We start from the raw sequence: 23,519 nt of genomic DNA on the forward strand, positions 1-23,519 counted from the left end.
GGATACAGGATCAGGTTTAGGGGCGTTTACACACTACCCACTGTGTGTGTGGTCTCACTGTGATTATGTCCCGGTTGGTCAGAGCAGTGGCGTTCTTTGACGTAGGCTCCCCTCCATTGGCTGTTCGAGCATGCCACCTTCACAGCCGAACTCCCGTCCACCCACTGAGAGCGCCTCTCGCGCTCAGCGAATACAGGGATTATTATTTGTTCGCGCGTCCTTTCATACTGTTGCAAAACAGATTAAACTGGTAAAATGATACGTTTTTCACTTATTTGATCTCATTTTAGTGTCTTTATATTGAAAACTTGTCTTGAAATAATCTAAAGGTGTTTGATTGTAGTCTTCATCATGTTTCAATTGTCCATGTGACATGATCTTGTCAAACTGTTTTTGAACGAGGGAACTTTTAACCAAATACTGTCTTTTCTCTGCCAGTTTGTCTCCCAACACCGACGTCTCACCTGCAGTTTATCATGGCCACACGCATACGACCTGTGAGTACACAGCAGTTTGTAGAAAATATCAAATTCTGAGCTGTATGCCACATGCTCAGCTATGTATTTGTCCTTCTCATATGTTTATTTGTGTCTCTCTTTCTGTCTTTTCTGAATGTTGTCCCTGTGTCCCTGTACAGAGCAGTAAGCGGTGTGCAGTGATAGGAGGCTCTGGGTTCCTGGGTAGACACCTGGTAGAGAAGCTGTTGGATAAGGGCTACACCGTGTCGGTGTTTGACATCAGACAGAGCTATGAACTACCTGGAGTCACCTTCCATCTGGGAGACCTCTGTGATAAACAGGTCTGTCTGTCTGTGAAGAGTCTGTGCACTGAGCTGTTTGGGCCATGTTATATGACCGTGCTATGGTCTATGGCCTTTGAACTGTGGCCCGTGTGTACACATTAGGTCAGTGTGTGTGTGTGTCTGCATCTGAACATCAGTGTGTGTGTGTGTGTGTGTGTGTGTGTGTGTGTGTGTGTGTGTGGGGCCCTATCCCAGGCTCTCCTAACAGCCCTCCAAGATGTCTCCCTAGTGTTCCACTGTGCTTCTCCAGCCCCAGCCAGTGACGACAAGGCTCTGTTCCAGAGAGTCAACATCCAGGGGACACAGACTGTCCTACAGGCCTGCACTGAGGCTGGAGTACAGGTAGGGGGCAGTATAGAGTTATTATTGGACAGAGAGGTGTGTCATACAAGATATTACAATAAAGACAGACTAAATTCAATGAAAGAAATGCTCTGTTAAAATACTTGTACTTTCTGTAATTACTGATCTGTGAATAGATAGTCAGTTCTGTCTGTCTGCTATAGAAAGTGGTACTGACCAGCAGTGCCAGTGTGGTGTTTGAAGGAACAGACATCAAGGATGGGAGAGAAGACATTCCCTGCGCCAAGAAGCCCATCGACTACTACACAGAGACCAAGATAGAACAGGAGAAGGTGAGGACACTACTACACAGAGACCAAGATAGAACAGGAGAAGGTGAGGACACTACTACACAGAGACCAAGATAGAACAGGAGAAGGTGAGGACACTACTACACAGACACCCAGATAGAACAGGAGAAGGTGAGGACACTACTACACACAGATACCAAGATAGAACAGGAGAAGGTGAGGACACTACTACACACAGACACCCAGATAGAACAGGAGAAGGTGAGGACACTACTACACAGAGACACCCAGATAGAACAGGAGAAGGTGAGGACACTACTACACAGACACCCAGATAGAACAGGAGAAGGTGAGGACACTACTACACACAGATACCAAGATAGAACAGGAGAAGGTGAGGACACTACTACACACAGAGACCCAGATAGAACAGGAGAAGGTGAGGACACTACTACACACAGACCAAGATAGAACAGGAGAAGGTGAGGACACTACTACACAGAGACCCAGATAGAACAGGAGAAGGTGAGGACACTACTACACAGAGACCCAGATAGAACAGGAGAAGGTGAGGACACTACTACACAGACACCCAGATAGAACAGGAGAAGGTGAGGACACTACTACACAGAGACCAAGATAGAACAGGAGAAGGAGAGGACACTACTACACAGAGTCCCAGATAGAACAGGAGAAGGTGAGGACACTACTACACAGAGACCAAGATAGAACAGGAGAAGGAGAGGACACTACTACACAGAGACCAAGATAGAACAGGAGAAGGTGAGGACACTACTACACACAGAGACCAAGATAGAACAGGAGAAGGTGAGGACACTACTACACAGAGACCAAGATAGAACAGGAGAAGGTGAGGACACTACTACACAGAGACCAAGATAGAACAGGAGAAGGTGAGGACACTACTACACACAGACCAAGATAGAACAGGAGAAGGTGAGGACACTACTACACAGACACCCAGATAGAACAGGAGAAGGTGAGGACACTACTACACAGAGACCAAGATAGAACAGGAGAAGGTGAGGACACTACTACACACAGAGACCAAGATAGAACAGGAGAAGGTGAGGACACTACTACACACAGACACCAAGATAGAACAGGAGAAGGTGAGGACACTACTACACAGAGACCAAGATAGAACAGGAGAAGGTGAGGACACTACTACACACAGAGACCAAGATAGAACAGGAGAAGGTGAGGACACTACTACACAGAGACCAAGATAGAACAGGAGAAGGTGAGGACACTAATACACACAGAGACCCAGATAGAACAGGAGAAGGTGAGGACACTACTACACACAGAGACCCAGATAGAACAGGAGAAGGTGAGGACACTACTACACACAGAGACCCAGATAGAACAGGAGAAGGTGAGGACACTACTACACACAGAGACCAAGATAGAACAGGAGAAGGAGAGGACACTACTACTACACACAGACCAAGATAGAACAGGAGAAGGTGAGGACACTACTACACACAGAGACCAAGATAGAACAGGAGAAGGTGAGGACACTACTACACACAGAGACCAAGATAGAACAGGAGAAGGTGAGGACACTACTACACAGAGACCAAGATAGAACAGGAGAAGGTGAGGACACTACTACACACAGACCAAGATAGAACAGGAGAAGGTGAGGACACTACTACACACAGAGACCAAGATAGAACAGGAGAAGGAGAGGATGCTTTTTTATTTTGTGGAAGAGGCTTATTTGTAGAATAGCTTGATCATAGATATATTAATGGTACCAGAGCATTGCTAGGGGGTAGAACTTGCCAACACATTAAGACATTGATGCTGGACTACCCATAAATGCATACATACATGTTACGTAGACTCTACATACTCCACATGAAATAAGTCATGTTCTCCTCTATCTCCATCTTGTCTCTCTGTGGTGTCTCAGCTGGTTCTGAAGGCCTGTGACAAGGAGAAGGGTCTCCTGACAGTGGCCATCCGACCTCACGGTATCTTCGGCCCCCGGGACCCCCAGCTGGTGCCCATCCTGGTCTACACGGCACGCAGGGGCAAGATGAAGTTCATCATCGGGTCAGTCATACACAGGACTGGAATGGAACATGGACTCTTCACTAGACATAGTGGGATCAACCAAAGTTCATGTTTTATGTTGTCTCTGTTGATGTAGTCTCTCTGCCTTCTCTCTCTCTGCCTTCCCTCTGCCTCTCTCTCTCTGCCTTCTCTCTCTGCCTTCTCTCTCTGCCTTCTCTCTCTCTGCCTTCTCTCTCTCTCTGCCCTCTCTCTCTCTGCCTTCTCTCTCTCTGCCTTCCCTCTGCCTCTCTCTCTCTGCCTTCTCTCTCTGCCTTCTCTCTCTGCCTTCTCTCTCTGCCTTCTCTCTCTCTGCCTTCTCTCTCTCTGCCTTCTCTCTCTCTCTGCCTTCTCTCTCTCTGCCTTCTCTCCCTCTGCCTTCTCTCCCTCTGCCTTCTCTCTCTCTGCCTTCTCTCTCTCTGCCTCTCTCTGCCTCTCTCTGCCTCTCTCTTTCTGTCTCTGTAGTGATGGTTCTAACCTGGTGGATTTCACTTTTGTGGACAATGTGGTTCATGGACACATCCTGGCAGCTGAGAGTCTGAGGCCAGAGTCTCCTATCTGTGGCAAGGTAGGAACCCTCTATATGGCGTTGCTCAAACGCTACACTTGCACTGTACCACTGGATGATGATGATGATGATGATCAATGGGGTCAACTGTTCTGTGTTAGAAGAAAGAGATGCCTTTCGCACTCACACACTTTGTTGGGTTCAGACTAACCTCGTCCCATGCTCAATTGCTAGCACATAATGGCACTATTAAGGTTCTATCTGCAAAAATATGATTCTGAGGTAATTGGCTTTAAAGATCCAACCCTAATTGGTTTGAATGGTGTCAGCCAATGTGATCTTGTATTCCTTTGACCAACAGGAGTTGGGGTATTTAGAGTACTATGTACTGTAGGTAGAGAACATTGAACAGAACAAGGCTATATCAGTAACTCAATTTGGACAAAAATGCAGATACGTTAAAAAGTCCCAAGCTCTCAATATAGAGCCTGGAAATACTGTCTAGCAAAGTGGGACTTGAAAGGGGTGAAAATTGAGGTGGGAGGGAGCCTGCACTTCTATATTAGATGGGATGCTGAAAATAGCTATTTAAAATGAATGTTCAATGACAGCGACCATATTATCTTGGGGTTAGGGTTATTTTTGGGAAGCCCAATTGATTCTGAGTTTGGGAATATAAAGTTTAAATGTGAAAACTAGTCCAAAATGCATACTTACTGATTTTTCCCGAACTCACTTCCTTGTTTAGCCTAAATCGCTTGCACTTTGAATTCCACAATGTAGAGTGGAGGTTCTAAGGGTCATGCTAGATCAGGGATGGGCTACTTTTTTTTTAGGAACTCAGTCATTTACTGTTGAGAGTTAGAATAGAGAGTTAGAATAGTGGAATACCCAAAGTGCAATTTCAAAATGTGGTTGTGATTCAGCAGTTTTTCTCTTGTCAGTCACTGATAGTCAATTAGCCCATGTCAGCAAATTTTTGTTGTTGATTTAGCGGCCAGCTATCTAAACTATCTAAACGACCGGGGGGGCCGATAAAATTGATTTTGTTAATCAGTCTCACTCAGATATCATTTAGTACGCAGACCTGCGAGCAGCTGCGGACCCTCATTTTTTAAAATTTCACCTTTATTTAACTAGGCAAGTCATTTAAGAACAAATTCTTATTTACAATGACAACCTACCAAAAAACCTCCTGCGGGGACAAAAAATAAAAACATGTATTAAATATAGGACAAAACACACATCACGACAAAAGAGACAACACGGGCCAGCTGAGTGGTGCAGTGATCTGAGGCCCTGCATCGCAGTGCTAGCTGTGCCACGAGATCCTGGGTTCAATTCCAGGCTCTGTCGCAGCCGGCCGTGACCGAGAGACCCATGGGGCAGTGCACAATTGGCCCAGCGTCATCTGGGTTAGGGGAGGGTTTGGCCAGCAGGGATGTCCTTTTCCCATCGCACACTAGCGACTCCTGTGGCGGGCCGGGCACAGTGCATGCTGACACGGTTGCCAGGTGTACGGTGTATCCTCCGCCACGTTGGTGCGGCTGGCTTCCGGGTTAAGTGGGCATTGTGTCAAGAAGCAGTACGGCTTGGTTGGGTTGTGTTTCGGAGGACGCGCGGCTCTTGAACTTCGCCTCTCCTGAGTCCGTACGAGAGTTGCAGCGATGAGACAAGACTGTAACTAACATTTGGATACCACGAAAATGGGGAGAAAACGGGTAAAAAAAACTATATATATAAAAAAGAGAGAACACTACATAAAGAGAGACCTAAGACAGCAACATAGCAAGGCAGCAACACATGACAACACAGCATGGTAGCAACACAACATGACAACAACATGGTAGCAACACAACATGGTAGCAGCACAACACATGGTATAAACATTATTGGACACAGACAACAGCACAAAGGTCAAGAAGGTAGAGATAATACACCACACAAAGCAGCCACAACTGTCAGTAAGAGTGTCCATGATTGAGTCTTTGAATGAAGAGATTGAGATAAAACTGTCCAGTTTGAGTGTTTGTTGCAGCTCGTTCCAGTCGCTAGCTGCAGCGAACTGAAAAGAGGAGCGACCCAGGGATTGGTGTGCTTTGGGGACCTTTAACAGAATGTGACTGGCAGAACGGGTGTTGTATGTTGAGGATGAGGGCTGCAGTAGATATCTCAGATGGTGGGGAGTGAGGCCTAAGAGGGTTTTATAAATGAGCATCAACCAGTAGGTCTTGCGACGGGTATACAGAGATGACCAGTTTACAGAAGAGTATAGAGAGAAGTGATGTGTCCTATAAGGAGCGTTGGTGGCAAATCTGATGGCCGAATGGTAAAGAACATCTAGCCGCTCATGAGTTATGATTTGTTGTGGCCCCGCCTTCTTCAAAGTTGCCCATCCCTGTACTAGATGGTGATGGACTGAGAGATCAGCCAATGAAAATCCAGCGGCAGGCTTTCCCGCTCCTGCCATAGGCTCCGACCAAGTCCCTTTCTGAGGCGCTGTGAAACCAGACGGTTCCATAAAGAAAGAAGGTGGATGAGACGAGGTTCTAATCAATGTATGGCTACAGAGAATGAATAGAAATGTCTTAACCGAACTCTGGCAACATTTACATTTTCTCAATCCATATTGACTGGTCTTTCTCATCTCTCCCTCTGCCCCTCCAGGCGTACCACATCACTAATGACGAGCCTGTCCGGTTCTGGGACTTCATGTCAGATATTCTAGTTGGTCTGGGCTACGCTGCTCCACGCTACCACCTTCCCTACACGCTAGTCTACGGGCTGGCTCTGCTGCTGTGGCTGCTGTCTCTGTTACTACGCCCCCTAGTGGCCTTCAAACCCACCTTCACCCCCATGAGGGTGGCCCTGGCAGGTACACATCACTTCTACAGCTGCTCCAGAGCCAAGCAGGACATGGGGTACAAGCCTGTGGTCAGTCTAAAGGATGGGATCAGACTCACGGTGGAGAGCTATCCTCATCTACGACATGGAGCCTGATGGCTATGTCTGCAATATGGTAGCCTGGAAACCAAACTGATATGCTCTGTGAAACAATGGTGAAATGGATCGTATCAGTTTGGATTCCAGGCTAGTGGTATGGATCCTCACGGCTGAGTCCTGACTTGAGATCTATGCACACAACTTGTTCATTTTAGTAAAATCATCCACTGATGTCAATGGGAGGAAAACATGAAGCTGGGAGTTGTGTGTACAGTCCTCAAGTTAAGATTCAACCCCGAGGACGGTTTCATACTCTCACTCTCACCAAGGTGTGATTTTCAAACTCACATATTTTTCTGTCCCATAATACTAACGGGAGGTATGATGCGTTGACATGAGTTCTTTCTGTCATGTCTGTAGGCCTATATGAGGATCTGTGAACTCTCACCTTTCCTTCAACAGTCACTCTTTCATTAGTGCCTGGTTTCAGTACCTCTCCTCACCAATAGAGAGCAGCACACATTTCTTCTCTGTGGAATGTGGATACACAATCTAACATGGAGATGTTTCCAGCACTTCCTCTTGCCATTGTTCATGAGCACTCATTTGGATGTATGAGTGATACATTTACTGTAGCTATCTTTTTTCTCTTCTCTTATACAAATCACAAGCAATCATGCAGTTTGTTCATTTCAAATAAAATCCATTATCTAAACATTGCATTGTTTATTAAAACACTAAGAATGTGTTTGTATTACTAAGAATGTGTTTGTAAATGAACCAACATTGTCAACATATGTTTGTTTACCTTCATTAGAAAATATAGTTACAGACAAATGCTTGCATGTTTTAAACCCTATATCCAACATTACTCAGGCAAGCCACGCCCTTTTACCAAAGTCAATATCACAGGACTAATGTTAGTATGACGTGTATTTAAACTGTATTACAATGTATGTCATAGAACTGTAGTACACAGAAAGGGATGGGCCGCTATTCTCTCTCCTTCAGCCTCCCTTTTGTACATTCCAGCTGTCTTACTGTCACCGTGACATGGTGTCCTCTCATGAACACATCTTCTCCTGTAACACTTATTAAAGCGGATCACAGTGAAAGATATCGCTTAGGTGCGTTAGCTTCAAAGCATCGTATAGGTCTGTCACAGTGACTGGTGCATGTTTGACATTCCAGCTGTTGGTGTGGTGAGCAGTGGTGGTTGGAGCATGCAAATCTTGGGGCAAAAAATTAAAGTGGGATGCATGCCAGCAAAGCCACAACACTAAACAATACATTAATTGCACTATAACGGTGCCCACAAACAGCCTACATAAAGCTGTCCCAACATCTGACCACTGCTACACCTGGCTATCAGCAGAGCCTTTTCTGACAGCAAAACAGTTCATTCAGCCTCATTTACTGCCTTTAAAAAAAACATGGCTGACTTGCTTAAACTAATGTGGTTTCTACTGACAATTAAGATGTACAAACTATGGCATAAGGGGACAGTGAGCAGATAAGAGGCAATCTGTATTTTTGATTAAGACGTTAACGAGCGAGCTAGGACGGACGTAGTCAATATTACTATTTGTTTAGCACTTTTGAAATGTACAGCTACAGAATTCAGAACATGGGCCGTTCTTACAGTGTTCTCCCTGTACACCAAGTTAGAACCGTAGGATAAGTAAAGGGCATATAAGCAGACAAAGAAAGCTCTTACAATATTTGATGATTACATTTCTCTAAAACAGGCTATAGGCTACATTTATTTTATTTATTTTTTATTTCACCTTTATTTAACCAGGTAGGCAAATTGAGAACACGTTCTCATTTACAATTGCGACCTGGCCAAGATAAAGCAAAGCAGTTCGACACATACAACAACACATAGTTACACATGGAGTAAAACAAACATACAGTCAATAATACAGTGAAAAATAAGTCTATATACAATGTGAGCAAGTGAGGTGAGATAAGGGAGGTGAAGGCAAACAAAATATATAAATAAAAATATAAAAAAGGCCATGGTGGCCAAGTAAATACAATATAGCAAGTAAAAACACTAGAATGGTTGGTTTGCAGTGGAAGAGAGTGCAAAGTAGAGATAGAAATAATGGGGTGCAAAGGAGCAAAATAAATAAATAAATACAGTAGGTAAAGAGGTAGTTGTTTGGGCTGAATTATAGATGGGCTATGTACAGGTGCAGTAATCTATGAGCTGCTCTGACAGCTGGTGCTTAAAGCTAGTGAGGGAGATAAGTATTTCCAGTTTCAGAGATTTTTGTAGTTCGTTCCAGTCATTGGCAGCAGAGAACTGGAAGGAGAGGCATTTTGGGGGTGACCAGAGAGATATACCTGCTGGAACGCGTGCTACAGGTAGGTGCTGCTATGGTGACCAGCGAGCTGAGATAAGGGGGGACTTTACCTAGCAGGGTTTTGTAGATGACCTGGAGCCAGTGGGTTTGGCGACGAGTATGAAGCGAGGGCCAGCCAACGAGAGTGTACAGGTCGCAGTGGTGGGTAGTATATGGGGCTTTGGTGACAAAACGGATGGCACTGTGATAGACTGCATCCAATTTATTGAGTAGGGTTTTGGAGGCTATTTTGTAAATGACATCACCGAAGTCGAGGATTGGTAGGATGGTCAGTTTTACAAGGGTATGTTTGGCAGCATGAGTGAAGGATGCTTTGTTGCGGAATAGGAAGCCAATTCTAGATTTAACTTTGGATTGGAGATGTTTGATGTGAGTCTGGAAGGAGAGTTTACAGTCTAACCAGACACCTAGGTATTTGTAGTTGTCCACATATTCTAAGTCAGAGCCGTCCAGAGTAGTGATGTTGGACATGCGGGCAGGTGCTGGTAGCGATCGGTTGAAGAGTATGCATTTAGTTTTACTTGTATTTAAGAGCAATTGGAGGCCACGGAAGGAGAGTTGTATGGCATTGAAGCTCGCCTGGAGGGTTGTTAACACAGTGTCAAGAGAAGGGCCAGAAGTATACAGAATAGTGTCGTCTGCGTAGAGGTGGATCAGAGACTCACCAGCAGCAAGAGCGACATCATTGATGTATACAGAGAAGAGAGTCGGTCTAAGAATTTAACCCTGTGGCACCCCCATAGAGACTGCCAGAGGTCCGGACAACAGACCCTCCGATTTGACACACTGAACTCGATCAGAGAAGTAGTTGGTGAACCAGGATAGGCAATCATTAGAGAAACCAAGGCTGTCGAGTCTGCCGATGAGGATGTGGTGATTGACAGAGTCAAAAGCCTTGGCCAGGTCAATGAATACGGCTGCACAGTATTGTTTCCTATCGATGGCGGTTAAGATATCGTTTATGACCTTGAGCGTGGCTGAGGTGCACCCATGACCAGCTCTGAAACCAGATTGCATAGCGGAGAAGGTATGGTGGGATTCGAAATGGTCGGTAATCTGTTTGTTGACTTGGCTTTCGAAGACTTTAGAAAGGCAGGGTAGGATAGATATAGGTCTGTAGCTGTTTGGGTCAAGAGTGTCCCCCCATTTGAAGAGGGGGATAACCGCAGCTGCTTTCCAATCTTTGGGAATCTCAGACGACACGAAAGAGAGGTTGAAAAGGCTAGTAATAGCGGTGGCAACAATTTCAGCAGATAGTTTTAGAAAGAAAGGGTCCAGATTATCTAGCCCGGCTGATTTGTAAGGGTCCAGATTTTGCAGCTCTTTCAGAACATCAGCTGACTGTATTTGGGAGAAAGAGAAATGGGGAAGGCGTGGGCGAGTAGCAGAGGGGAGGGCAGTGCTGTTGACCGGGGTAGGGGTAGCCAGGTGGAAAGCATGGCCAGCCGTAGAAAAATGGTTATTGAAATTCTCAATTATAGTGGATTTGTCGGTGGTGACAGTGTTTCCTATCTTCAGTGCAGTTGGAAGCTGGGAGGAGGTGTTCTTATTCTCCATGGACTTTACAGTGTCCCAGAACTTTTTTGAGTTTGTGTTGCAGGAAGCAAATTTCTGCTTGAAAAAGCTAGCCTTGGCTTTTCTAACTGCCTGTGTATATTGGTTTCTAGCTTCCCTGAAAAGTTGCATATCACGGGGGCTGTTCGATGCTAATGCAGAACGCCATAGGATGTTTTTCTGTTGGTTAAGGGCAGTCAGGTCAGGAGAGAACCAAGGGCTATATCTGTTCCTGGTTCTAAATTTCTTGAATGGGTCATGGTGAATGGGTCATGGTGAGGGTCATGGTGAGGAAGGCATTTAAAAAAAATAACCAGGCATCCTCTACTGACGGGATGAGGTCAATATCCTTCCAGGATACCTCGGCCAGGTCGATTAGAAAGGCATGCTCGCTGAAGTGTTTCAGGGAGCGTTTGACAGTGATGAGTGGAGGTCGTTTGACCGCTGACCCATTACGAATGCAGGCAATGAGGCAGTGATCGCTGAGATCTTGGTTGAAAACAGCAGAGGTGTATTTGGAGGGCAAGTTGGTTAGGATGATATCTATGAGGGTACCCGTGTTTACGGATTTGGGGTGGTACCTGGTAGGTTCATTGATAATTTGTGTGAGATTGAGGGCATCAAGCTTAGATTGTAGGATGGCTGGGGTGTTAAGCATGTTCCAATTTAGGTCGCCTAGCAGCACGAGCTCTGAAGATAGATGGGGGGCAATCAGTTCACATATGGTGTCCAGAGCACAGCTTGGGCCAGAGGGTGGTATATAGCAGGCGGCAACGGTGAGAGACTTGTTTTTAGAGAGGTGGATTTTTAAAAGTAGAAGTTCAAATTGTTTGGGAACAGACCTGGATAGTATAACAGAACTCTGCAGGCAGTCTTTGCAGTAGATTGCAACACCGCCCCCTTTGGCCGTTCTATCTTGTCTGAAAATCTTGTAGTTAGGGATGACAATGTCAGAATTTTTGGTGGTCTTCCTAAGCCAGGATTCAGACACGGCTAAAACATCTGGGTTGGCAGAGTGTGCTAAAGCAGTGAACAAAACAAACTTAGGGAGGAGGCTTCTAATGTTAACATGCATGAAACCAAGGCTATTACGGTTACAGAAGTCATCAAAAGAGAGCGCCTGGGGAATAGGAGTGGAGCTAGGTACTGCAGGGCCTGGATTCACCTCTACATCACCAGAGGAACAGAGGAGGAGTAGGATAAGGGTACGGCTAAAAGCTATGAGAATTGGTCGTCTAGAGCGTCTAGGACAGAGAGTAAAAGGACGTTTCTGGGGGCGATAAAATAGCTTCAAGGAATAATGTACAGACAAAGGTATGGTAGGATGTGAATACAGTGGAGGTAAACCTAGGTAAACCTACATGTGCACCAACAAGTCAGAACAGTAGGCGATATTAAGAGGGGTAAACAGACCAACTTATTAGGGTGATGCAAATGGGCTACTAACAGCTTACTACACAACATACACTTACTATTACTTTCTTAGCTACGGTATACATACACTACCGTTCAAAAGTTTCGGGTCACGTAGAAATGTCCTTGTTTTTGAAAGAAAGGCACATTTTTTGTCCATTAAAAAACATAAAATTGATCAGAAATACAGTGTAGACATTGTTAATGTTGTAAATGACTATTGTAGCTGGAAACGGCTGATTTTTAATGGAATATCTACATAGGCGTACAGAGGCCCATTATTAGCAACCATCACTCCTGTATTCCAATGGCACGTTGTGTTAGCTAATCCAAGTTTATCGTTTTAAAAGGCTAATTGATCATTAGAAAACCCTTTTGCAATTATGTTAGCACAGCTGAAAACTGTTGTCCTGATTAAAGAAGCAATAAAACTGTCCTTCTTTAGACTAGTTGAGCATCTGGAGCATCAGCATTTGTGGGTTCAATTACGTGCTCAAGATGGCCAGAAACAAAGAACTTTCTTCTGAAACTCATCAGTCTACTCTTGTTCTGAGAAATGAAGCCTATTCCATGCAAGAAATTGCCAAGAAACTGAAGATCTCGTACAATGATGTGTACTACTCCCTTCACAGAACAGCGCAAACTGGCTCTAACCAGAATAGAAAGAGGAGTGGGAGGCCCCGGTGCACAACTGAGCAAGAGGACAAGTACATTAGAGTGTCTAGTTTGAGAAACAGACGCCTCACGAGTCCTAAACTGTCAGCTTCATTAAATAGCATCCTCAAAACACCAGTCTCAACGTCAACAGTGAAAAGGCGACTCCGGGATGCTGGCCTTCTAGGCAGAGAACCTCTCTCCAGTGTCTGTGTTCTTTTGCCCATCTTAATCTTTTATTTTTATTGGCCAGTCTAAAATATGGCTTTTTCTTTGCAACTCTGCCAAGAAGGCCAGCATCCCGGAGTCGCCTCTTCACTGTTGATGTTGAGACTGGTGTTTTCCAGGTAATATTTAATGAAGCTGAGAGGAAGAGCGAGCAGGAGGGTGGGGGTTCAGATGTGATACCAGACATTATCCTGTTGGTGTGGTGAAGGAGGGACACAAAGAGGGGGGGGGGGGGGTTCAGATACCAGACATTATCCTGTTGGTGTGGTGAAGGAGGGACACAGAGGGGGGGGGGGGGGGTTCAGATACCAGACATTATCCTGTTGGTATGGTGAAGGAGGGACACAGAGAGGGGGGTTCCAATACCAGACATTATCCTGTTGGTATGGTGAAGGAGGGACACAGAGAGGGGGGTTCAGATACCAGACATTATCCTGTTGGTGTGTCAGATACCAGACATTATCCTGTTGGTGTGGTGAAGGAGGGAGACAGAGAGAGGGGGGTTCAGATACCAGACATTATCCTGTTGGTGTGTCAGATACCAGACATTATCCTGTTGGTGTGGTGAAGGAGGGAGACAGAGAGGGGGGGTTCAGATACCAGACATTATCCTGTTGGTGTGGTGAAGGAGGAGACAGAGAGAGGGGGGGTTCAGATACCAGACATTATCCTGTTGGTGTGTCAGATACCAGACATTATCCTGTTGGTGTTGTGAAGGAGGGAGACAGAGAGGGGGGGGGGGTTCAGATACCAGACATTATCCTGTTGGTGTGGTGAAGGAGGGAGACAGAGAGAGGGGGAGAGAGACAGAGAGAGGGAGGGCGGGGGTTAGGTTGAAATGCCTGACATTGCTTCCAGTATAATGAGCCATGGTGAGACTGTCACTGCTGCTGGGCTGAGCTGTTCAACTGGTTTAGCCCTCAGAGAGAGAGAGAGAGAGAGAGAAGGGGGGTTTAGAAAAGCATGGCGGTCAATAGACTTCACAGTTTACACTGACTATCAGCTGAAGTGAAACTTTGCCACTAAAACCACCCAGTTTCCTCATACTTACACTCTCTACTACGGTGAACCTGTATGACTGAGTGAAGAGACATTCATGTGTAAATGATAGTCACTGAGAGTTGCATTGTGACATTCCTCCCAAGTCCCCACCTTATTCCATTTGAAAAGGCTGGGTGAATGTATGCATGGTATGTGTGTGATTGGTTCTGTAGCAATTTTTTTATTTGACCTTTATTTAACTAGGCAAGTCAGTTAAAAAAAACATCCTTATTTTCAATGACGGCCTAGGAACAGTGGGTTACCTGCCTTGTTCAGGGCAGGGGTGGGGTTGTGTACTGTAAACTCAGAACACTAGCTGGTGTGGACACATTGTAAGGGCTAATCTATTATGTTGCTATTGACAACTGGTTTGGAGTTAGATGGTAGATGTTGGACGCAGGCGTTCTGAGAACGTGTGTGTCATCACACACACGGACGGCTCTCGTCTGTGAGCCAACACCTTGCTCTGCCTACTTCTTCACCTCATGGTCCCATAGTTTACCCATTCATAGGTCAGCTGACTCTTGACAATGTTACCCAGGTCTGTCTTTCAATAGACTGTTATTAACTTAAACAGACCCTATCAAGATGAGGTATGTTTTAATGGGGCTACAACATAATTGCCTCTAGTTTGAAAGAGAACTAGAGAGGCTTATTGAACTCGTAACATTACAAAGCAAATAGCAGTCCTGGTGTTTGCTTCTGGGTTGTGAAACACTTTGAAGTACAGTAGACTTGAAAGTGTGACCCAATTATTAGAGAATAGCTACAGTAACTGTTCTCAGATATGTTGATGTCTCTGTTGGAGAGAACCCCCCCCACACTCCACCCTGGGTGTTGGCGTAGCCTCTCTGACTGGCTGAGCTAGTCTGGGTCCACGCCCGTACCTGTTCAAACACCTGTCAGCTTGTCACAGAGAAAATACTTTCCCTCGCTCCGTTCACACACACACACCTGTCAGTCTACACACCTGTCTTTACCTATACTCTCACCTGCTCTCACTCTACCTGTGTGGGATTCTCTGTCGTTTGGGAGAGCGTCTGTATCCAGAGAAAGTAGGTATGTTTTTACTCTCATTGCCGTCTCGGTACCACGTTTGTCCGGGTGTAGAATGTAGATTCTCTCTTCTCGACCCTCTCTCTTTAAATCAGCGTAGATCATGAATATCATCTATCCTATCTTTTGCCAGCTGTTTATGTCATGCTAACTCCTCAGACCCTGACAGACACCAGGGATGGTTGTCAGACAGTCTGTTTGTTCTCCCATTAGTCTGTCTGCTCACCAGGACTGCCTGTCTGTCAGAAGAGTTGTCTTTCCATCTCACTCTGCTCCCTTTACCGTACCTGATCATTTATCATTTAACTTGTCGGCCTGTGCTGCTGGTGTGTTTCATGTATAAATGTGTCATGTGTGTAGACTGGTGTGTATCGTGTATGATCGATACAGTCTATAGATATTCGGAAAGAAACATTGTACCGCATCAGAATATTATTTTTTTAACCACTGGGAGGACATTTGCATGGTGAATTTGGCAGCACACCATTTGCATTTGCATTAGGTAAACTTTGCCAGTCATTTGATAAGGAAAAATCTTAACAATGTTTTATTAGAATTCCCACTTGCTTTCAGTTCCCTGAGGAGAAATGTGAGTGAGCCGTTAGTGTTCGATTAGAGATGAAATAAAGATACTATTTGTGTTAGATCCTTCTATCGAGCCACTTCAACAACATATTTAAATAGAATATGTGGAGAGAAAGATCAAGCAGACCATGTGTTCAATAACATCTTGAATCCTGCTTCTAAGACCCTGTGTTGAGAAAATATGTTTGCTCCAGTGTGTGTGCCTGTGTGTGTCCGTCTATCTTTGGCTGACAGAGGGCATGTTTGGTAGAAAGTGGTAGGACAGGCTCATCTGCGTGGTTGGAATGCCTGTTACATGTTCCTGTTCCTTAAGGGAGGGGAGAAATACTGCAGCCTTCCTTTTGACAGAGACTTAACAGTTCTAGAACAAACTAGAAGGGTAACCCCAATGGGCCTTAAATCTGTGACCCTCTAACCTGCAACTCTGAGTGTTTCAAGTCCAGCATCTACACCATTACTATACACCAAGAGGCCCAATCCTATCAGATATACACAAGGACCAAGTGGGACAGAGACTAAGGCTTGTTTCTGGACCGGACCTCTCTTACTAACCTGTGTCTGTGCTGCTGTCTGTGGTACTCAGGGAGCCAGTTAGAGGAATCACAGGAACCAGATTGGGAGCCAGTGGAAGAATCACAGGAACCAGATTACAACCACCTACTATGTCAAAAGGTGAGTTGACCTGCTTACTGACTGAGCTGATTTCAATATGATGAGTGTGTGATAGTGTGTTTCCTACCATTGTCAGATGTGGTAGTAGATCAACTCCATAACAAGGGGATGAGGTGACAGATACCATGTTTACTATAACAACATTTCATCTATTCATCCTGTGTGATCAAGAATGTATCAGACGTTGTGTTTTCTTATTCAGATGGTGTATGTGTGATTGTTTCACTAACGTGTGTGTGTGTGTGTGTGTGTGTGTGTGTGTGTGTGTGTGTGTGTGTGTGTGTGTGTGTGTGTGTGTGTGTGTGTGTGTGTGTGTGTGTGTGTGTGTGTGTGTGTGTGTGTGTGTGTGTGTGTGTGTGTGTGTGTGTGTGTGTGTGTGTGTGTGTGTGTGTGTGTGTTTCAGAGGGGGAAAGAGCATCAGTGTTGAAGACCACTAAGGTTCGGACCAAGCTGAAGGGAGATGGCAGCTGGATGCAGAGACTCAGTGAACCTCAGTCTGAAACAGAGGAAGAGAAACCATGGTAACACAGACAGACAGACAGACAGACAGACAGACAGGAGAAACCATGGTCAGACAGACAGACAGACAGACAGACAGACAGACAGACAGACAGGAGAAACCATGGTGAGACAGACAGACAGACAGACAGACAGGACAAACCATGGACAGACAGACAGACAGACAGACAGACAGACAGACAGACAGACAGGAGAAACCATGGTCAGACAGACAGACAGACAGACAGACAGACAGACGAAACCATGGACAGACAGACAGACAGACAGACAGACAGACAGACAGACAGACAGACCCCATGGTGAGACAGACAGACAGACAGACAGACAGACAGACAGACAGGAGAAACCATGGACAGACAGACAGACAGACAGACAGACAGACAGACAGACAGACAGGAGAAACCATGGTGAGACAGACAGACAGACAGACAGAAAGACAGGAGAAACCATGGACAGACAGACAGACAGACAGACAGACAGACAGGAGAAACCATGGTGAGACAGACAGACAGACAGACAGACAGACAGACAGGAGAAACCATGGTGAGACAGACAGACAGACAGACAGACAGACAGGAGAAACCATGGTGAGACAGACAGACAGACAGACAGACAGACAGACAGGAGAAACCATGGTGAGACAGGCAGACAGACAGATAAACTAAGTCATTAGGATGACATTAGTCATATCATTGTGGTTTACTGCCAGATCTCTCTACTGTGTTGTAGCAATTAACATGGGGATGAGGTTAGACTTGTATGGACCGTGTTCAACTTCTCTCTCTCTCTCTGTCTCTCTCTCTGTCTCTCTGTCTCTCTCTCTCTCTCTCTCTCTCTCTCTCTCTCTCTCTCTGTCTCTCTGTCTCTCTCTCTCTCTCTCTTTCTCTCTCTCTCTCTCTCTCTCTCTCTCTCTCTCTCTCTCTCTCTCTCTCTCTCTCTCTGTCTCTGTCTCTGTCTCTGTCTCTCTCTCTCTCTCTCTTTCTCTCTCTCTCTCTCTCTCTCTCTCTCTCTCTCTCTCTCTCTCTCTCTCTCTCTCTCTCTGTCTCTGTCTCTGTCTCTGTCTCTGTCTCTGTCTCTGTCTCTGTCTCTGTCTCTCTCTGTCTCTCTCTCTGTCTCTCTGTCTCTCTCTCTCTCTCTCTTTCTCTCTCTCTCTCTCTCTCTCTCTCTCTCTCTCTCTCTCTGTCTCTGTCTCTGTCTCTGTCTCTGTCTCTGTCTCTGTCTCTGTCTCTCTGTCTCTGTCTCTGTCTCTCTCTCTCTCTACCCCCCCCCCCCCCTCTCCCTGTCCTTCTGAGCAGGATGGCAGAAGTCAGAGTGAATCGACTGAATGGAGCCCCTATAGACACCAGCCCAGTGGCCTCTCCCACATGCAAGACCCCTCCATCCCCCACCAGACCTGCAGAAGATGGGTAAACCCTGAAACACACCTCAACACTACACACCCACCTCAACACTACACACCCACCTCAACACTACACACTGGTACCCACCTCAACACTACACACTGGTACCCACCTCAACACTACACACTGGCACCCACCTCAACACTACACACTGGCACCCACCTCAACACTACACACTGATACCCACCTCAACACTACACACTGGCACACACCTCAACACTACACACCCACCTCAACACTACACACTGGCACACACCTCAACACTACACACCCACCTCAACACTACACACTGGTACCCACCTCAACACTACACACTGGTACCCACCTCAACACTACACACTGGTACCCACCTCAACACTACACACTGGTACCCACCTCAACACTACACACTGGTACCCACCTCAACACTACACACTGGTACCCACCTCAACACTACACACTGACACCCACCTCAACACTACACACTGACACCCACCTCAACACTACACACTGGTACCCACCTCAACACTACACACTGGTACCCACCTCAACACTACACACTGGTACCCACCTCAACACTACACACTGGTACCCACCTCAACACTACACATTGGTACCCACCTCAACACTACACACTGGTACCCACCTCAACACTACACACTGGTACCCACCTCAACACTACACACTGGTACCCACCTCAACACTACACACTGGTACCCACCTCAACACTACACACTGGTACCCACCTCAACACTACACACTGGTACCCACCTCAACACTACACACTGGTACCCACCTCAACACTACACACCCACCTCAACACTACACACTGGTACCCACCTCAACACTACACACTGGTACCCACCTCAACACTACACACTGGCACACACCTCAACACTACACACCCACCTCAACACTACACACCCACCTCAACACTACACACCCACCTCAACACTACACACTGGTACCCACCTCAACACTACACACTGGTACCCACCTCAACACTACACACCCACCTCAACACTACATTTACATTTACATTTAAGTCATTTAGCAGACGCTCTTATCCAGAGCGACTTACAAATTGGAAAGTTCATACATATTCATCCTGGTCCCCCCATGGGAATTGAACCCTGGTCCCCCGTGGGAATTGAACCCACAACCCTGGCGTTGCAAGCGCCATGCTCTACCAACTGAGCCACACGGGACCACTACACACTGGTACCCACCTCAACACTACACACTGACACCCACCTCAACACTACACACTGGTACCCACCTCAACACTACACACTGGTACCCACCTCAACACTACACACCCACCTCAACACTACACACTGGTACCCACCTCAACACTACACACTGACACCCACCTCAACACTACACACTGACACCCACCTCAACACTACACACTGACACCCACCTCAACACTACACACCCACCTCAACACTACACACCCACCTCAACACTACACACTGGTACCCACCTCAACACTACACACCCACCTCAACACTACACACTGACACCCACCTCAACACTACACACTGGTACCCACCTCAACACTACACACTGGTACCCACCTCAACACTACACACCCACCTCAACACTACACACTGACACCCACCTCAACACTACACACTGGCACACACCTCAACACTACACACTGACACCCACCTCAACACTACACACCCACCTCAACACTACACACCCACCTCAACACTACACACTGACACCCACCTCAACACTACACACTGGTACCCACCTCAACACTACACACTGGTACCCACCTCAACACTACACACCCACCTCAACACTACACACTGACACCCACCTCAACACTACACACTGGCACACACCTCAACACTACACACTGACACCCACCTCAAAACACAAACAACAAAACATGCTCTTTATTATAAACTGACCTTTGGTTCTCGTTCTTCATTATAGAACACCATCTCCAGGATACCTTATCAGGTATAACAGACTTCCACTATCGCATCACTTGATCAACAGCATATACAATGGATTAAATTCATTAATTGTGAATAATATAAAAGGTGAATGAATAATCTTATGCATTTTTTCAGAGGGATTTTCACCAAGACAGACACCAAGCCTGCTGCCACCTCATCTACATTCAATAGCTTGAGGTAAATCAAAGTAATGTCAGAGTCTACTGGCAGCAGTGATGTCAGAGCTCTAACTGGCAGCAGTGATGTCAGAGTCTACTGGCAGCAGTGATGTCAGAGCTCTAATTGGCAGCAGTAATGTCAGAGCTCTAACTAACAGCAGTAATGTCAGAGCTCTAATTGGCAGCAGTAATGTCAGAGCTCTAACTGGCAGCAGTAATGTCAGAGCTCTAACTGGCAGCAGTAATGTCAGAGCTCTAACTGGCAGCAGTAATGTCAGAGCTCTAACTGGCAGCAGTGATGTCAGAGCTCTACTGGCAGCAGTGATGTCAGAGTCTACTGGCAGCAGTGATGTCAGAGCTCTAACTGGCAGCAGTAATGTCAGAGTCTACTGGCAGCAGTGATGTCAGAGCTCTAACTGGCAGCAGTAATGTCAGAGATCTAATTGGCAGCAGTAATGTCAGAGCTCTAACTGGCAGCAGTAATGTCAGAGCTCTAACTGGCAGCAGTGATGTCAGAGCTCTACTGGCAGCAGTGATGTCAGAGCCTACTGGCAGCAGTGATGTCAGAGCTCTAACTGGCAGCAGTAATGTCAGAGTCTACTGGCAGCAGTGATGTCAGAGTCTACTGGCAGCAGTGATGTCAGAGCTCTAACTGGCAGCAGTAATGTCAGAGTCTACTGGCAGCAGTAATGTCAGAGTCTACTGGCAGCAGTGATGTCAGAGCTCTAACTGGCAGCAGTGGTGTCAGAGTTTACTGGCAGCAGTGATGTCAGAGCTCTAACTGGCAGCAGTGATGTCAGAGTTTACTGGCAGCAGTGATGTCAGAGCTCTAACTGGCAGCAGTGATGTCAGAGCTCTAACTGGCAGCAGTAATGTCAGAGTCTACTGGCAGCAGTGATGTCAGAGATCTACTGGCAGCAGTGATGTTAGAGTTTACTGGCAGCAGTAATGTCAGAGCTCTACTGGCAGCAGTGGTGTCAGAGTTTACTGGCAGCAGTGATGTCAGAGCTCTAACTGGCAGCAGTGATGTCAGAGCTCTAACTGGCAGCAGTAATGTCAGAGTCTACTGGCAGCAGTGATGTCAGAGATCTACTGGCAGCAGTGATGTCAGAGCTCTACTGGCAGCAGTGATGTCAGAGCTCTACTGGCAGCAGTGATGTCAGAGATCTACTGGCAGCAGTGATGTCAGAGCTCTAACTGGCAGCAGTAATGTCAGAGCTCTAACTGGCAGCAGTGATGTCAGAGCTCTACTGGCAGCAGTGATGTCAGAGCTCTACTGGCAGCAGTGATGTCAGAGTCTACTGGCAGCAGTGATGTCAGAGCTCTAACTGGCAGCAGTAATGTCAGAGTCTACTGGCAGCAGTGATGTCAGAGCTCTAACTGGCAGCAGTAATGTCAGAGCTCTAATTGGCAGCAGTAATGTCAGAGCTCTAACTGGCAGCAGTAATGTCAGAGCTCTAACTGGCAGCAGTGATGTCAGAGCTCTACTGGCAGCAGTGATGTCAGAGCCTACTGGCAGCAGTGATGTCAGAGCTCTAACTGGCAGCAGTAATGTCAGAGTCTACTGGCAGCAGTGATGTCAGAGTCTACTGGCAGCAGTGATGTCAGAGCTCTAACTGGCAGCAGTAATGTCAGAGTCTACTGGCAGCAGTAATGTCAGAGTCTACTGGCAGCAGTGATGTCAGAGCTCTAACTGGCAGCAGTAATGTCAGAGTCTACTGGCAGCAGTAATGTCAGAGTCTACTGGCAGCAGTGGTGTCAGAGTTTACTGGCAGCAGTGATGTCAGAGCTCTAACTGGCAGCAGTGATGTCAGAGTTTACTGGCAGCAGTGATGTCAGAGCTCTAACTGGCAGCAGTGATGTCAGAGCTCTAACTGGCAGCAGTAATGTCAGAGTCTACTGGCAGCAGTGATGTCAGAGATCTACTGGCAGCAGTGATGTTAGAGTTTACTGGCAGCAGTAATGTCAGAGCTCTACTGGCAGCAGTGGTGTCAGAGTTTACTGGCAGCAGTGATGTCAGAGCTCTAACTGGCAGCAGTGATGTCAGAGCTCTAACTGGCAGCAGTAATGTCAGAGTCTACTGGCAGCAGTGATGTCAGAGATCTACTGGCAGCAGTGATGTTAGAGTTTACTGGCAGCAGTGATGTCAGAGCTCTAACTGGCAGCAGTGATGTCAGAGCTCTAACTGGCAGCAGTAATGTCAGAGTCTACTGGCAGCAGTGATGTCAGAGATCTACTGGCAGCAGTGATGTTAGAGTTTACTGGCAGCAGTGATGTCAGAGCTCTAACTGGCAGCAGTGATGTCAGAGCTCTACTGGCAGCAGTGATGTCAGAGTCTACTGGCAGCAGTGATTCAGAGCTCTACTGGCAGCAGTGATGTCAGAGTCTACTGGCAGCAGTAATGTCAGAGTCTACTGGCAGCAGTGATGTCAGAGTCTACTGGCAGCAGTGATGTCAGAGCTCTAACTGGCAGCAGTGATGTCAGAGCTCTACTGGCAGCAGTAATGTCAGAGTCTACTGGCAGCAGTGATGTCAGAGTCTACTGGCAGCAGTGATGTCAGAGTCTACTGGCAGCAGTGATGTCAGAGCTCTAACTGGCAGCAGTAATGTCAGAGTCCACTGGCAGCAGTGATGTCAGAGCTCTACTGGCAGCAGTGATGTCAGAGTTTACTGGCAGCAGTGATGTCAGAGCTCTACTGGCAGCAGTGATGTCAGAGTCTACTGGCAGCAGTAATGTCAGAGTCTACTGGCAGCAGTGATGTCAGAGCTCTAACTGGCAGCAGTGATGTCAGAGCTCTACTGGCAGCAGTAATGTCAGAGTCTACTGGCAGCAGTGATGTCAGAGCTCTAACTGGCAGCAGTAATGTCAGAGTCTGCTGGCAGCAGTGATGTCAGAGCTCTACTGGCAGCAGTAATGTCAGAGTCTACTGGCAGCAGTGATGTCAGAGTCTACTGGCAGCAGTGATGTCAGAGCTCTACTGGCA

The 23,519-nt window shown here is 46.5% G+C and overlaps 2 protein-coding genes across 6 annotated transcripts in view; both read left to right on the forward strand.

Annotated features, from left to right (window-relative positions):
- The first annotated feature begins 138 nt into the window (after positions 1–138).
- LOC129827352 (sterol-4-alpha-carboxylate 3-dehydrogenase, decarboxylating-like) lies at positions 139–7,643 on the forward strand. 3 transcript variants are annotated; one of them, XR_008755112.1, is made up of 9 exons: positions 139–250; positions 439–497; positions 638–799; positions 998–1,144; positions 1,309–1,437; positions 3,338–3,480; positions 3,943–4,045; positions 6,393–6,543; positions 6,653–6,743. XR_008755112.1 is itself a non-coding variant. In XM_055888120.1 (8 exons), exons 2-8 carry the CDS (start codon positions 477–479, stop codon positions 6,983–6,985), a joined length of 1,038 nt encoding a protein of 345 aa, XP_055744095.1. In that variant the 5' UTR covers positions 142–250; positions 439–476; the 3' UTR covers positions 6,986–7,643. The 3 variants fall into 3 exon arrangements, 1 of the variants encoding a protein (XP_055744095.1); XR_008755113.1 differs by having other exon boundaries at positions 6,393–6,517; positions 6,653–6,739; XM_055888120.1 differs by lacking the exon at positions 6,393–6,543 and having other exon boundaries at positions 142–250; positions 6,653–7,643.
- Positions 7,644–15,080: 7,437 nt separating this feature from the next.
- The window catches only part of LOC129827354 (mucin-2-like), a 44,690-nt gene continuing 36,251 nt past the window's right edge, over positions 15,081–23,519 (forward strand). The window contains exons 1-6 of one of the 3 annotated variants that reach the window (XM_055888124.1): positions 15,081–15,249; positions 16,415–16,503; positions 16,907–17,024; positions 18,318–18,428; positions 20,352–20,378; positions 20,492–20,554. In XM_055888124.1, coding sequence (XP_055744099.1) covers positions 16,494–16,503; positions 16,907–17,024; positions 18,318–18,428; positions 20,352–20,378; positions 20,492–20,554 — 329 coding nt within the window. In that variant the 5' untranslated portion in view covers positions 15,081–15,249; positions 16,415–16,493. The remainder of the gene's footprint in view (positions 15,250–16,414; positions 16,504–16,906; positions 17,025–18,317; positions 18,429–20,351; positions 20,379–20,491; positions 20,555–23,519) is intronic. The other 2 variants (XM_055888123.1, XM_055888125.1) reach the window with 2 other exon arrangements.

The sequence above is a fragment of the Salvelinus fontinalis genome, chromosome 29 (assembly GCF_029448725.1).
Source record: "Salvelinus fontinalis isolate EN_2023a chromosome 29, ASM2944872v1, whole genome shotgun sequence".
Taxonomy (NCBI): Eukaryota; Metazoa; Chordata; class Actinopteri; order Salmoniformes; family Salmonidae; genus Salvelinus; species Salvelinus fontinalis.